The 16,373-nt window shown below is 39.9% G+C and overlaps 1 protein-coding gene across 4 annotated transcripts in view; it reads left to right on the top strand.

The window, feature by feature from the left end:
- Positions 1-16,373, top strand: part of LOC111873080 (putative fatty acyl-CoA reductase CG5065) — a 71,594-nt gene that overhangs the window by 40,779 nt on the left and 14,442 nt on the right. For 2 of the 4 annotated variants that reach the window (XM_033754951.1, XM_023867475.2), the window contains exons 2-3: positions 12,695-13,031; positions 14,994-15,242. In XM_033754951.1, coding sequence (XP_033610842.1) covers positions 12,780-13,031; positions 14,994-15,242 — 501 coding nt within the window. In that variant the 5' untranslated portion in view covers positions 12,695-12,779. Of the gene's footprint in view, positions 1-11,338; positions 11,359-12,694; positions 13,032-14,993; positions 15,243-16,373 lie in introns of those variants that run through there. The other 2 variants (XM_023867476.2, XM_033754952.1) reach the window with 2 other exon arrangements.

The following is a 16,373-nucleotide window of genomic DNA, read 5'->3' as shown; positions in this document are numbered from 1 at the left end:
TAAGAAGAAAACATTGTCGGCATCTGAAAACATTCATAACGAAATTTATACCTTGATACACGTACGCGGCTGGCATTTTCAACTCCACTGAACCCAGTCTAGTTCTAATAGCAAGAAAATTTCAAGCACAGAAGAGTCTAAAAGAAAGACATAGCTTTAAGACTGGTGGTTCACCGTCAATCAGTTCATCTTGGCGTTAATCCCATCGAGACTAATGATCAGATTTTTTCAACCGAACACTTGCTGTCATCTCCTTATGTAACAACATATTATGTTGTGAGTAGAGAATCAACAGTCAGAAGTCGCAGGTTAGAGTCGGCGATTACCAGTCTGAGGCTCTTGAGTTATATTGTTAGACGTCGCTACCAAGTAACGACTAGTGCAGGGAAAGAAGAATTACCGTATTTACGCATGTATAGGCCGCACATTTTTGCCAAAAATTCAAGAGGAAAACTGGGGTGCGGCTTATATTCGAAATCACACTTCATTTAAAAAAAATATATTCATAATTAGTAATACAGGGTGTAATACTCCTGAAATAATATTCCAAGAAAATATTTTTTCTATAATTTCTGTCTGAAAATTGTGCTGCGGCCTATACACGCACGCGGCCTATACATGCGTAAATACGGTATGTGTTGCAGTGCAGTGAGTTGTGTGTAGATCTGTGATAATGTTGTAATTCTTTGTGGTTACGAATTATAACAGTCTAATAAATCTAATTACCAGTCAAAACCCCGTATCTAGTCACTAACACGTCATAATATTGTAGTTAATATATATTCTTAATCAAAATGTATGAGACAAATTTGAGGAAGGGGTCCGAAGAATTAACGGGTTCACGTTATCATGAATATTGCGAAACACTTCCCTAGAAATCGTTAGCGCATCGTTCAGTGATATATACAAGAAAAGTGACAGACCGGTGAGTCAAATTTTGAGGATTATCTCGTTCTATTTATTACTTTCCTAACCTTGAGGTGTCTGTTCACTGATAAATAATAGGACAATTTTTACAGTGCGACAATGAAGTTCCCGAATTGACGCTTTTTTTTTTTTTTTATTGTGAGGTATAAGAATTTGGCGTCGGGCTGGAGAGCCCATTCTGCCAATTACAAGCTTAAGTTAGAGTTTGTAACATGCTTACTAATAGGTTCAGAGTTAAGACATATTTACATTAAGTTTACAAGTAGGCTTAATATGAAACAGGTTTATAGCATGCTGATGAGTAGGTCTAAACTGGAATACGTGGCTAAGTGAAGGCGGTTGTTGGTGAAGTAGATACGGTTTGTATCTAATTTATGTAGCAAGGACTAATGTATGTTCATTAAATGGTGATGTCGATGCGGGTTAGGTAGTGAGCAATCGATGCAATAATCCCAGGGTCCATGTCCCTGAGGAGGGGTTCGATCTTGTACGGGGGGTATTCATTGCGCTTAATCAGGTTCCTGAGCATGTCTTCTCGTGCCGCATCAAATCGTTTGCATTGCCATAAGATGTGGTTGGGAGATTCGATATTTTCTCCGCAGTCGCAAATCGCATGGGGAACAATGTTGAGTCTATGGAGGTGGGTTTTCAGGCAGTAGTGCCCGGCTCGAAGTCTGTTGAGCGTGACGATGGGCTTCCGGTGGAGCTTAATCTTGTTGAACCAGGGGTAAGGTACCTCAGCGAAGTAATTATCGAAGTAATATTTTCCTTTGTGTGCTCCCGATGAGTAGCCCCATGCGTAAAAATCCTTTAACATTTTCTGTTTCCAACAGGCTCTAAGGTCGGTCCAGGGTAATAATAGTTGGGAGTCTATGCCTTTGTAAACACTCTCTTTTGCCGCCATGTCGGCCCGTTCGTTGTGGGTGATTCCAATGTGGGCAGGTATCCAGTAGAAGTGAACGATTTTACCCTTTTCTTCAAGCATGAGGAGTTGCTCTTTAATGGTAAGTATTAGATGACTACAGTGTTTCAGTGGGGAGCCAGAGCGTAGGGCTTCCAAGACACTTTTGGAGTCTGAGAAAAGACTGAAGTGTGTGTTCGGACTCTGTTTTATCATTTCTAGCGTCGATATAATAGCCATAGCTTCCGCTGTGAAGACTGAGGCATACTTGGATGTTCTATATAGGTTCGCCGTGGAGTTTGTAGAAGTCACGGAGGCAAAACCTACAAAACGGCAACCTTCCGTTTTGGATCCATCTGTGAAAAAACAACGGTTGGAACCTTCGAGTTCCTTAACCAGCGAGTCGATCATGGCCTTCCCTTGTGGTGATGAGCTGGCAGCTAGGCCCTCGGCAAATGAGACCCGGGCCTGATGAAAGGAAGTCTTGTAGGGGTAACTGTATATCAGGGGTTTATCGGAGTGGGCAATAAGGTGATGCAGAGGTTCAATTTCCTTGTAGCACGTGAGAATTAGGGGCTCTTGTCCAGTGTGTATCCTGGTGGGATGCATCCTAGTGTCTGCAAGTTGTGATATACGGGCCAGTAGCGGATGATTTGAGAGGGTGTAGATTCTGGAGATGTAGTTGTCACAGAGTAGTTTAAATCTCATGTCCAGGGGTGGAATCCGTGCTTCTGCCTGGGTTACATTTGTGGGTGTGGATGCCATATATCCCATAGCTAGCCGAAGGGCTTTACATTGTATACGTTCCATGGAGGTGGTTTCTGTGGCATTTAACGGAGTGAAAAGATGCGAACCATACTCAATTCGAGACCTCACTAGCGCAATATATAGGCGTAGTAGGATAGATGGGTCGGCTCCTATCCATGTTGAACGCAAATAGCTGATAATAGTCAATGGTTTGATACATTTGGATCTGATGTAGAGGAGGTGTTGTTTCCAATTAAGCGATGATTCGAATAATATTCCCAGAAATTTCACCACTGGCACTGATCTGCATGCGGCGTTGCCTATAGTTACTTCCCAGCGGGCAGCTCTTATGGTTCTATTTTTACTGAAGAGGCAATATTGACACTTGTCGGGGGCCAGTTTTAGCCCGCTGTTCTCTAGAAAGACGTTCATTGTACCAATGTCTTGTGTGAGCTTAGTGGAAATGATTTTGGGATCCTTGTCAGAATAGTAGAGGGCGATGTCATCAGCAAACTGGAGTACGGTGCAGGGGCCTTGCATGCTCGCGTTGAGGGGCGTCATGTAGAGGGCAAAGAGAATCGGGCTGAGAACACTACCTTGAGGTAGCCCCCGATACGCCGTTCGTACAACATCCAGGTTGTCGTATCGGAGGTAGAGGAATCTTTCTGAAACTAAATTGTAGATGAAAGCTAAAAAGTGGCGAGGGAGGTTTGTGAGTTTCAGTCTTTCGATGAGGACGTCGGCCAATACGTTGTCAAAAGCACTTTGGATATCAAGAAATACGGCACCCAGGTGTCGATTCAGGTCGAACGCATTGATTATGTCCAGGTAAAGCACAGTGGCATTATCCAGGCATGATTTGTTCTTACGGAAACCGAATTGTAGGGGGGGTAGTAGGTGGTTGTATTCCAACCACCAGTTTAATCTCATGTTGATCATTTTTTCCATGATTTTGAGAAGGCAAGCAGCCAACGAAATGGGTCTGACTTTTCCTTTATCGGGTTTAGGGATGAAGAAGATGGAATACTGTTTCCATTCAGTTGGAAAGGATTCAGTCAGATAGATGTCATTATAGAGTCTTAGAAGCAGGGGTTTGACCGTGTCTGGGAGAGAGCGAATGACTAAGTAGTCAATTCCATCAAGGCCTGGGGATGACTTAGGGTTAGTACTTAGGATGGCTGCTTCTAATTCTTCCTTAGTAAAGGGGTGGTCCATGAATGGGTCTTCATAGTCGTTTTTCAAACATGGCGGTTGTACTGGGGCCCAAGGGGGGCACAGTGATTCTATTGCTGTTTCAATGGTGTGAATCCTCTGCACGTTGTATTCATTCGATTGAGGGGTAGTGTTCCAGGCGCGCTTAAGTCCAGCTAGTTTCCTCCATATGTAAGATTGATTAGTGAAGCGGTTGAGGGAACAACAGAAGTTCCGATAGTAGTCCCGTTTGATTCTGCGTATATCAGATCTCGTCTTAGCTTCGATTTTCTTGTATTGGAGAAAATTGTCTCTCGATGGGTACTGCTGGAGTCGTAGGAGTGCTCCTTTTCTAAGCCGAATAAGTCGGTTGCAGTCTTCGTTCCAAAATGGTGCTGGGTTAGGGCGTTTGTGAGATTTTTGATTGTTAGCAAGGTTGGAATTCTGTTTGTGGTTTCTCGTGTTGTGGTATTTTCTCCCTGGTGTGGCCTCCATGACCGCGGAGGTTATAGTAGCTGCAAAGGTGGAGTACTTAACCTGGGTGTCGGTATCTGGGTGTAAGATAGTTGCTTCGAGGGCATCTAAGTTGCAGGAGATGTTGGAGATGGCCTGTTGCCAATTTGTCTTAAGAGTATATATTTTGTGCGGTGCCCGGTGAATGATTCTGGGATTCGCTTTTTTGTGGAGTTCTAGTGTGATAGGGTAATGGTCACTACCCCATGAGTCCTTCCCAACGCACCAGTTGTACGCTGGGTAGGATCGGCTGTCTGTTATTGAGATATCTATAGCCGATTCCGTATTAAATTGTCTTGAGCGGAAGGTTGTATCTCCTTGGTTGATGACACAATTATCAGTACTTTCTATGGCGCGAAAAAGTTTATCTCCCTCAGAGCAAGCGCGAGGGCTGCCCCAGAGGGGGTGGTGGGCATTAAAATCCCCTGCTAATAGAAACCTATCGTGGAATTGGTTTAGGAAGCGCAGCCATTTATCGTTCGAAATGTGTTTATCGGGGGGCCTGTATCCAGTTGCCAATAGTAGCTTTCCCTCTACTAAGTGCAGGGTCAATGCGCATAGTTCAATGCTCCCGTCGCAGTCGTATAGGGCAGGTCGTTTCTCATATTTGAGAAAATTGTTAATGAAGATGGCAGTACCTCCTCCAGCACGATGCGTTCTGTCTTTGCGAATAACGTCGAATCCTTTTATATAGACTTTGTCCGTTTGTGTCAGCCAGGTTTCGTTTAATAGAATGATGTCAAACTGTTGTGCTCTAAATTGAAGTTCATGTAGCTTGTTTTTGAGACTTTGGCAATTCCATTGAAGTATTCGGAGCACGTTGGGGTTCTTGTCCATTTGAGAACTGAATATGTAAGTCGATTGCTTTCCATATTCTATTCCATAGAGCATTCGAGTTCGGGTCTGCTTTTAAGATCGATTCCAGTCTTTGTAGGTGAACAGAATGGATGTTGCTCATTGGCGAGTTGGTCTCAGCGAGGTAAGGAGTCGTGTGCGAAATACGGTCCTTGGCCGGCCGAGCTTGCACGGCTTCACTGTATTTGCGATTTTTCTGTTCAGGGGGCAAAGGGAATTTACTTGGAGTAGGAGAATGTCGCAATGGTGGGAAGTTGCTGAAAGTTATAGATGGTGAGTGGAACAAGGAATTATGTTGCATGTTGGAGAATTGTTTTTGTGCTATTGCAAAGGGTACATTTTCATGAGCCATAATTCTACAGATTTCTTTGGATTCCCTAAATTTGGGACATTGTCTGTTGAGGGTAGGATGGTCACCTTTGCAGTTAATGCACATCGGGGTTGTCGCACATGTTTCGCTTTCTGGGTGCTTGTCGTGGGCACAAGTCAGGCATTTCTCAATTGCTTTGCAAACTTTACTAATATGGCCGAATCTGCCGCATTTAAAGCACTGTCGAACCTGTGGGATGAAGGGTTCCAAGTCCAGTCTCGTTCGCCAAATATAAACGAATTTTGGTAATTGTGTACTTCTTACAACAACACTGACAGTGTGGGTGTCGGCCCATTCAGTGTGTCCATCCTTCTGTATTCGTCGCTTTAACCTGGATACTTCTGATACTTTCAGTCCGGGATTTGATTTGTTAAGTTCTTCCTTAATTTCCGCAACAGAGCAGTCTAGGGGGATGCCTCTAATGATGCCTTTCCTAAAAACTTTCATCCAAGGCAACCAAATCATCAAACCGTGTTGTTTCGGGTAGGGGGAGGTTAAAGCGTAGTTAGCAGTGTCTCGTGTATTGAAAGTGATTTCCCACGTGTTTCTCGTAAGAGGGGTCACTAGATCGTATTTTACGATAGATTTCTCTAGCATTCGACATACTTCGAGTGCCATTAGCGGTCTGGTATTATTTTCACGGTTTCCTCTGAGGTGGAGGACAAAGGGCCCTGCATCCTCTTTGGTGAAGGTGAGGGCTGCGGTTGCGTTATCGAAGCTGTTACCTGTTGTCGTGGCCGGCGGCGCAGCGATGTTGTCTGTAGTGGGCGGTTGTGGGTTTCCAACTGTCCGTTTCTTGTTTAATAGGGCATTGCTTGGTGGGCTCCTACTGCGTCGTCTCAGCTTTGTCTTCACCATCGTAGTTCCATCACAGTCCATCAAGTTTACGTCTTTATCCGGACCACTCATCTAGGATGGGCCCTGGGCCGCAGAGCGGCAAGTAGAGGTTGTGTTTTTGTTATAACTGTGTGTTGGATGTATTCACTCTGATTAACGATTTACGACACAAATATCACAGTAAACCACTGTCCACGTCACTTAAAATGTCGAACCGTAATAACAATTCACAATGTAGAAGTTTCGTTCGGAGCTAACAATTTCGTTCCGCACAGTTCTCTCTTCTACCGTCGAATCCCGAATTGACGCTATTACAGTAACACCTCTAATGCCATCTATCGGTAATGAACGGGACTAGTTAGAGAGAACGTTAGTTACGGTTAGTCACTCGCTTCCTACAGCGGCGGCACGGGTTCGATCCCGGGTCTGGTCAAGTGGGATTTGTGGTGGACAAAGTGGCCCTGGGGCGAGTTTTCTCCGAGTATTTCGGTTTCCCCTGCCAATCTTCATTCCACCAAATTCTCCATCAACATAATCACCCGGGGCAAGTACAATAGGCCAATCAGTGGCCGCCGTGCTGAGTGACCCAGCTGGACTCCATCCCCCACAAATATTGCCGCGTTTAATGTTTTACAATTAGGCTTTTCATTCCTGCTACGGCTCTTAAATACCGAATATGAATAAAACGCGTCCAACCTATAGAACGCTAGCGACACGCACATCATAAATGCATACTTACATACTGTGGCTTAATTGCTCAAAGCAAGAACTGTGGAGGCAGAGAAACAGCCGTTGCTAGGCAATGACCGTACACAATAGAGGAGGTGTCACGATACGTGACGCGTACAGCCGTTGCTATGGAACGATTGGGAAAGCACGTACGCGGTGGCGTCACGCAACAATAGAAGAGATGTTGCTGGCGGCGTTCTCTGTGAGTTCTCTCCGAGGCTATCTTACTCGACCGACCGAGACTAGTTCAGAGAGTTTTCTTTATTCAAAAGTGAGCGACTAAGCGCTAACATGAAACTGACCCCCCACAAATCTCTCATTAGATCAGTAAAGACTTCTGCTAGTCGCGCCTGGAAATTCGCAGTAGATACCCGTCTAATGAAATTGCAGCGCCTACAAAACAAGGTTCTCCGCACCATTGGCAATTTTCTAAGGAACGCATCGGTTCGCGATTTACACATGGATTTCAAAATTCCGTGCATATATGATTATATTGTATAACAAAATTATGCATGCAACAAGCAAAAGTCATATAAAGTCATGATAACAAAAATCTTCGCAGCATTGGACAAGGCAAAGCCCGACGTTCTAGCATACAACCGTTCAAGTCACTAGACTGCCATTGTAATGGAAGCTACTAGAAATAGGGCATAACCTGCTGTACTGAACCTGGACTGATAGAGGTCTTTATTAACATGTTTAACATGTGAAATGCAAATATCCTTTACATTATGACAAATAGCTTATTACTGCAGACAATAAATCTAATAAAATACAGACCCGTCCTCTCGTTAGAGTGGGCGCCCCATAGTAACACGACCGTAACTGTCAAACAGTAGTAAATATATGGTCATAAGCCCCAGGTTGGGCTCGACACCAAGACTGACTGACTGAATGGCCGACTTTGACTAGTTCAGAGAGTGAGTGCAGTGCAGTTAAGGGTGGAATGGTGGAGTGTTAACCAGCGTGTAACAGAAGTTAAAAAATCTCAATTGTTAAGATTCGTTACCAGGAAACGTCTAGTGGAAATACTGCAGAGGAATAGCGATTGTTGAGAGCTGTTACCAAGTAAAGACTAGAGAAAGTAAACTTAGAGAACTTAATGTGGAAATCAGCAATAGTGTTATAGTTATTTGTAGTTACGACATGTAAGTGGTCTATAAATCTATTCATCAATCCAAACCCCGTCTTTAATTCAATTCTTTATTATTTATGTGCCGAGTCAACAGCCGCAAGGCCAATTACAGACAGAGCACAGTGTAGATGAAAGTAATTACATTATAGACAAACACATTAAAAGTCAAAGAGAAATTACAGGCAAGTACTTGGGAAAACACAATAATGAAGAAAAATAAACAAATAAGCAAATAAATGATAATAATAACAATAATAATAATTTCATTAACATAAAACTTAGTGTTATTAGGAAGTGAGATGTGAAATATAAATATTTAATTAAGAAATGAAAAGTATCGATTTTCAGAGGATAATAATAATAATTAATTTTGTTTTATTGCAAATAATAATAATACTAACAATTATACTATATTTAAAATTTGTTTGGGTAGAACATTCTTGACTCCGAATACGTCAACATCCCTGCAGACAACATTAGCAGCTGCTGCACATCCAGCAGAGGGACAATTTTTAGATGAGGAATAAACATTGAACAATGCAAAATCTCTGATATACCGAGCAGGAACTCGGAGACCAACAATTTCCAGAATAGAAGGGCAGAATTTCGAGCCAAAATAAACTTGAATAAGAAAGACAGCATCAAGGCGATTTCTCCTAGTATGTAAAGTATGCAATTTTAAGTCCTCAAGAGCAAGAGAATAATTGTAATGAACTTGAGGATAGAACAAAGGGCCGCAAACCTCTGCTGGATGCATTCCAGCTTGTTGGCATCAGTTGACATAATCTAATTCCAGACTACATCTTCCAAGTACAGTTCTCACATCTAGCGATATTTGGTCAGTATATAGTACATTCCTTACTCACTCTGTCAAGCAGTAGACATTCCCCAAGACATATCTGTCTCTTCCTGGCTTAGAGACAGCAGAGTCAATAATTTTAGACTGTCCCTTAATTTTAATTCCTGTCATCTGTCAGTTTCGCTCAGTCATTTTCGGAATAGTGCAATAACGGACCGAGTTCAATAATCTCACCAAGGTTAAAAAAAAAAAAAACTAGAATTGTTCGCATGAAGTAAGAGTTGTGATAGTTCCGCTCGCTTTATCTGTAAAACAACAAACTTACAGAGAAGTATATAGGTCATAAAACTCGAGTTTCGTGTTCTACCACTTCTCTTCAACAATTATTTTCTCTGATAAATATCTAGGTCGTTATGTTAGAAGTGTTTTCAGAAACGCATGCAGGTTTTCACATGAAGTTTTGTTCAATTTTAACCAAAATTGCAAAGTTTCGACACATATCAATGAACATCCTCATTATCAAATTTGGTGAAAATGAATTCCACTGTTCTCTTGTTTTGTTACGTGTGGTCAGGTGGGCGGATAAGGTGGAGCTTGGGTCTGGAGATCTGTTCAATTGTTTCAAATAACCACACCTCAAAAGTGTGTCTCGTCATTTTCAGCCAATCATGGATAGACCTAAATTAGTTCTAATCTAATGTCAAATTTTTACTCGGCAGTATTTCGGTTCAAAGAAGAACTGATGTCAGATCAGAATATGGGCCAACAGACCTGAAAGATATCAATAAGCAATTTGAAGCAATAAATGAGTGGCTCTGGAAAGCAAGACAGTTCTAAAGGGAGGTATAGTTTCAGGATGGACATGGATGTGGAGGCCACCCTAATGGGACATCTTTGTAAACGGCATATATAGTTACTAAATATTTGTGACAAAGAAGTTTTGTGATAACAGTCATCGCCTTACAAAATTTCATTTTGGATGGGCTCAAAGTAACTTCACACCATGGATATGAATTCACCCTTGATTAGTCTTAACAAGATTTGATTTCCTCATAGATATACAAAAAATGAAAACAAACGTCTCATGTACCTCTACATCTGTTCCATTTCATCACTCTTTGTCATAAACAACGGTTTTGTATAACTTTCGTACAGTTCTTTTTACCTGTTAAAGACAGACGCTACTTTTTTTTAATATCCATTCCATTTAATCAAATGTCACAGTATAATTACCAAGGTGTAGGTGGGTGGACAATATTAGAATGGATCTTAGAGAGATAGGATGGGATGGTATGGATTGGATAGATCTGGCTCAGGATAGGGACCAGTGGAGGGCTCTTGTGAACACGGTGATGAAACTTCGGGTTCCATAAAATGCTGGGAAATTTTTGAGTACCTGCAGAATTGGCGGCTCCTCCAGAAGGGCTCAGCTCCATGAGTAAGTAAGTAAGTAAGTAAGTCACAGTATAATTACTAGTGACCTAGTTTTGTGTTCATAATTCCCTGGTACTACTTTTAGTTCAGTGACATTCTCACCTGAGGTTTCTTGTGGTCTCTCTGAAAGTAGTGGGGGAACATGACATTTTCAAAAGTTCTATCCAAATCCCGAGGCAGGGGGAGGTCATGGAAATCCAGTGCACAAACCCTCCAAGAAAACTATGCAAATCTGAGCTAAAAGTAATATATTTAATAATAAGAGAAAAGGGGAATGTAAAATAGCACGAAAATAGAAACTATAAAAATGGTTAAGAACTATTCGGCTTCGCATTTTCTTATTGCACCTTGTATTTGTGTGGCAACAATGAAGTTTTTTTCCTCGGTTAAAATATCCGTTACTTTTATTGTATTTATCTACTTGTGGTTTTTGTTTGAGTATATTTAGTATAAAAGTGGCATATACCAAATGAAATGTGTAGATTGCCCATTGAAATACATTGGGCAAACAGGTAGAACATTTAACACTAGATATAAAGAACATATACATGATATTAGAAATAATGATAGCAATTCCGGGTACTCAAATCACATACTAAATATAGGACATGCATACGGAACAATAACAGAGGTAATGGAAGTTGTAACAACCAGAAAGAAAGACAGACATTTGAATACATTAGAGAAATACCATATATATAAAATAAGTAAGAAAAGCCTACACATGAATGATACAGACATAGAAACACACAATCCCATATTTCAAATGATACACGAAATCTACACAGACTAACGGTACCTCTCTCTCCACACTACCCATTCCCCCCTACACTCACCAACATAAAACACAGCACACAATACATCAGACAGCACACATAGTAAAGACAAGCAGTGGCACGCACACAGGAAGACTACACAGAGTAAGTACAAATAACAATATAAACACATAAAAAAATATTACGTACATAAAATAATAATACGAATATTTGTATATTACAGATAACACCTGTACAGTGTGGAAACAAGAACTAGCTGCTGCAGCACTTTAGACATAGGGCGAGTAACCCTAACAATTTTAAATTTTAAATTTAAAATTTAGAGAAAATTTTAAAGGATTTTAAAATTATAACTAAAGATTTTATAGTGCTACTGCAGGAAAATCAAAATTGACGTGTGCAAAATAACCTACATACCAGACAGATATCAACGAGGTAGATGTTGATAATAACGAAGAAAGTAACAATGTGTTTTTTAAATGTTAAATTTTAGACTGGGTTCAGTGTGGCAGCAACGTAAGAGTATACACCTGACGATGGCCGTTAGAGGCCGAAACATGTAGTGTAGAAGAGAGCAAGATCAAAGACATATAATATATATTGTTTGCACTTGGGACGGAGTTTGTGTCATTTGTCGTTTAAAATTTCCATTTTCTAGAAGTGAAATAAATTTAATGTGAGAATTTCAGAGAATCTATTGGTCAGTTGTTATCCAGTAGTGTTGGTCTTGAAGATCATCATGCTATTATTGAGCAGAAATACGCGTTTCGGCATACTGATCTTGCTTGTTTGCTTCCATTGGCTGCATGTTCTGCAACTACCAAGCAACCAAGATGTGATAGCATTTCCAACATGTATAACGATTTCCTATTTGGCTCAGATAGTGAGCTTGATGCAGCTAGAAATGCCTTGTGCTCTCTCCTCCCCTCAGTCCAACGCCATATCGTATCTTTACTTGTGCCCAAAAACGGCCAATGTAAGCCATAGAGAAGTGGCTAACAAGTCTATGATTAGATGGGTGGTGGTGTCTGATGATGTATTATCTGATCTTTTCACCTACTATTATGCGGAGTACCACTGAACTATGTAGGTAACACTTTTACTTCACTTTTCAAATTGTTAGCCAGGCTAGGATGGTTAATAAGTACAATCCATCGGTGCCTTAAAGTAGACCACAACCACTTCTATCCACATCTTTTGTACTTTAGCATTTAGTGTAGATTTCCAGTTTTGTGTTTCATAGAATCATGGGTGAATTTGTAGATATGATATATGGAGATAACAGTAGAGAGTCACTACATCTCCATGGTATATACTTTGTTGCAAAAATTTACAAAATTCATTGAATATAGTCAGTCTCAGAATTAAAGCCTTTGGAACTGGAGGACAGTGCCATATTACTGAATTAAATTTTAACTAGGAGATAAAAATTCATAACAAAAGTGTCCGCTTTCTAAGAGAGTCTTGGTTTTCTTTTCAGGTGTTGATGAAGATATATGTTGTATATGAGTATTTATTTTATCTGACCTAGAACTGTCAAAAGGGTTTGGTAAACTCAGGACAACATGGGGACCAATAATAACAATGAAGCTGGAGGCAATGGGGAAAGCATGGATGCCAGTGTTTCTGACACTCCAATCCAAAACTTTTTCAATGGAAGCTGTGTTCTTGTAACTGGTGCAACAGGTTTTGTGGGGAAGGCTCTCGTGGAGAAATTGCTCCGCTCTTGCCTAGGTCTCAGAACCATCTACGTACTCATCCGTCCCAAAAGAGGGCTTAATGTCCAAACAAGACATACAGAATTGTTAAAGAATCCCGTGAGTATGATTTTCTCTTTCTGTCACTGTTTGTACTGATAGTTGGAAAATTGATGAACAGCCTCCAAATGTCCTCCATCCCTTAGTTTTATACAGTTCACCTCAGCCCACACTTCCCTCTTACCAGTCACTTGGATCTTGACCTGGGTCCTCTGGTCCACTGAAATAACTTGTAATTCCAGAATTTCTTTCTCTAACTAATCCCACATGTAATATATTTTTGAATAATTAATAAACTGGCCAAGAAATTCCTTGATTTTACGGCATGTATAAGTTCTTTACAGTTTATAGAGAAGACCAACAATGGGACTGGAATCTATCCTAATTCAATTGAATGCAGACTCCATAACCATGTCCACTTTTTGTTTCAACAATTTTAATACCACCCAACCTTCTATATTTATGTTTCTAGATTAATGTAATCTTTGACATGTTCATTGCTACAATGGGACTGGATTGTGTCCTGATTCAATTGAATCCAGCCTCCATAACCATGCCTACTTTTTGTTTCATCAATTTTAATACCACCCTTACTTCTATATTTATGTTTCTAGATTAATGTTATCTCTGAAACACTAATTGCTTTCTTTAATGTTATTTATGAATTGTATTTGATTTACTACAGACATATTTTCTGACTAATAATGCATACATTTTGAAACATTACCAGACCAAACAATTGATCCTGTAAAGAAACAATTTTTATACACATCCATAAAACGCATTCCAGAATTCCAAGCAGATGTTCTGTGTAATTTACTTTCACAGCATGGTTTTCTTTTATTGCTAGTGGGGTGGGACTAAGTCCCTTGTACTGGGGCCACTTCTGGCCTATTGTACCAGCCCCAGATGATAGGTGAGGGTGATTGTGGAGCAATTGGATGAAGATTGACAGGGGAAACCGAAGTACTCGGAGAAAACCTGCCCAAGCGCCACTTTGTCCACCACAAATCACACTTGATTAGACCCGGGATCGAAACTGGGCCGCCACGATGGGAAGTCAGCGACTAACCGCTTGAGCTATGGCATGGCCCTCACAGCATGGTTAGTAAGTATCACTTTGCATATTGCTGAATGCAGTGAATGCTGATTTTGCAAACAGAAATTTTACAATAATAATGTTTTAAAGACTTTCTTTGGAATTGTTTGAAACTCTGTTATACTTTGGGGGAAATTTCGTCATCAATGGGCAATCCTTATGCATGTCTTGCACTCTTTTGGCTGCACTAAACTCATCATGCTGCCTTGAAATGGTTAAATGCCATTCAGTATCAAATTCATCTTCAGAGCCTTTGTACCACCTTCATATTTTCAGCTTTCTAGTAGCACTTAGGAATCCACTTTCACTGTTCAAACATCAGATGAATTGTTAACATTTTGCTTAAAATGAAAAAAAAAAACAAAAAAACAATGGCAGTAACAATACTAAAACTTACGCCATCAAGAAGCATTATTATCGCATGTAATCACTGTTACATGTAATGTCACCACTTGTACAGGTCTACATGTCTCATGACTATCCAAACAGTTGTGCCTACACATTTTTTGGGACTCTCTATATTAGACATCTTTATAACTGGTAATCATAAATGTAACAAATTGCAAATCAAATGTCATAGGTCTAGAAAGTGAAACTCTCCGAGGAAGGAAGAGATGATAAAAGAGTTTATATTCTCTATACATAAAGGAACACTGCTTATAATATAAGAATTATTTTGGAACACCAATTAAGATATTGAAAGACAAAAAACTGACTCAGAGAAAGTGGCTGTGGTACTACTCGCATGAATATGATGTAACTGATTCTGGTTAGAGTCCAATAACAGATTTTCTTGTTTCACCTTCAGGTTCCCCTGTTAAGTACTTAGTTAACCAGTTGGTTTGTTATTATTTACTTAGTCAAATAAATTCCCACTTGGAATGAACCTAAAAATGCATGATATTTGTTGTAACATGTTACAGGTGTTTGACCGAATAAGAACAGAATCTCCTGCCTTGTTCAGCAAGATAGTTAGTTTGCAGGGTGATGTGTCAGAAACAGACCTTGGACTCAATGAGGAAGACAGACGCCGCGTAGTAACTGAAGTTAACATTGTGTTCCACGCAGCTGCTACAGTCAGATTTAATGAGAGTCTTAAATCTGCTGTGATACTAAATACCCTTGGAACTCAAAGGGCTATTCAGTTGTGCAGAAACATTCACAACCTTCAGGTAATGTTCAATTGTTCAGTCCAGATAATCTGCTAAGTCAGAAGCATTGAAGTGTATTGATCAGGTCTGGCATTCATTACATTTAATTTGGCTAATGCATGTATTTGTAAAATCTAATTTGCTTAATGTACATGACACAGTAAAACGACTGATAAGTGATTCTTTATGTTTACTAATGGCTACATACTTTTATTGATCTGCTGGCTTAAACTAGTAAAATATGACCTCTTCTCTAGCCATACAAAATTACACGTAAAACTGACACAATCTTTAGCAAATCATAAATAAGAATAAATATATATACGCCTGTAAACTACTACCTTAGTAAACTCTTCTGCAAGTTTTCTATTTATTTATTAATTACTATATACATTCACATATTTATCAACAAAATAAAGTAGAAATGCATACAACTGAGCCGTTAGTACCTGATTGTAGCCCTTTTGAGGTTGAAATTGTTACTGTAAATTTGAAAAGGTATGAATCACCAGGTAGTGATCAAATTCCAGCAGAACTGATTCAAGAAGTAGGTGAAATATTATATATCCAAAAGTTAATTTCTGGAATAAGAAAAAATTACCTGATATGTGGAAGTAGCCTATTATTGCTCAAGTTCACAAGAAGGGAGATAAAACTGACTGTAGTAATTATTGCAGGATATCACTGCTATCAACTTCATACAAAATGTTATACAATATTCATCTCTCAAGGTTAAGCCCATACATAAATGAAATTATTGGGGATCATCAGTGTGGGTTTCAATGTATCAGATCAATTACTGATAAAATCTTTTGCATTCGTCACATACAGGGAAAAAATGGGAGTACAATGAAACAGTGCATCAGCTATTTGTATACTTCAAGAAAGCCTGTGATTCAGTTAGGAGGGAAGTATTGTACAATTTTCTGATAGAGTTTGGGGTACCAATGAACCTAGTTAGGCTGATTAAAATGTGCTTAAACAAAACGTACAGTAAAGTCCATATAGGTAAACATTTGTCTGACAATTTTCCTATCCAGAATAGTTTACAACAAGGAGATACTTTGTCGCCATTGTCTTTCAACTTTGCTATAGGATACGCCATTAGGAAGGTCCAGGAAAACCAGGCGGGACTGTAATTAAATGGGACAC

This window comes from Cryptotermes secundus, unplaced genomic scaffold (genome assembly GCF_002891405.2).
Source record: "Cryptotermes secundus unplaced genomic scaffold, Csec_1.0 scaffold120, whole genome shotgun sequence".
NCBI lineage: Eukaryota > Metazoa > Arthropoda > Insecta > Blattodea > Kalotermitidae > Cryptotermes > Cryptotermes secundus.
The sequence above is the reverse complement of the archived record's forward strand: the minus strand, read 5'-3'. Positions and strand labels throughout refer to the sequence as shown.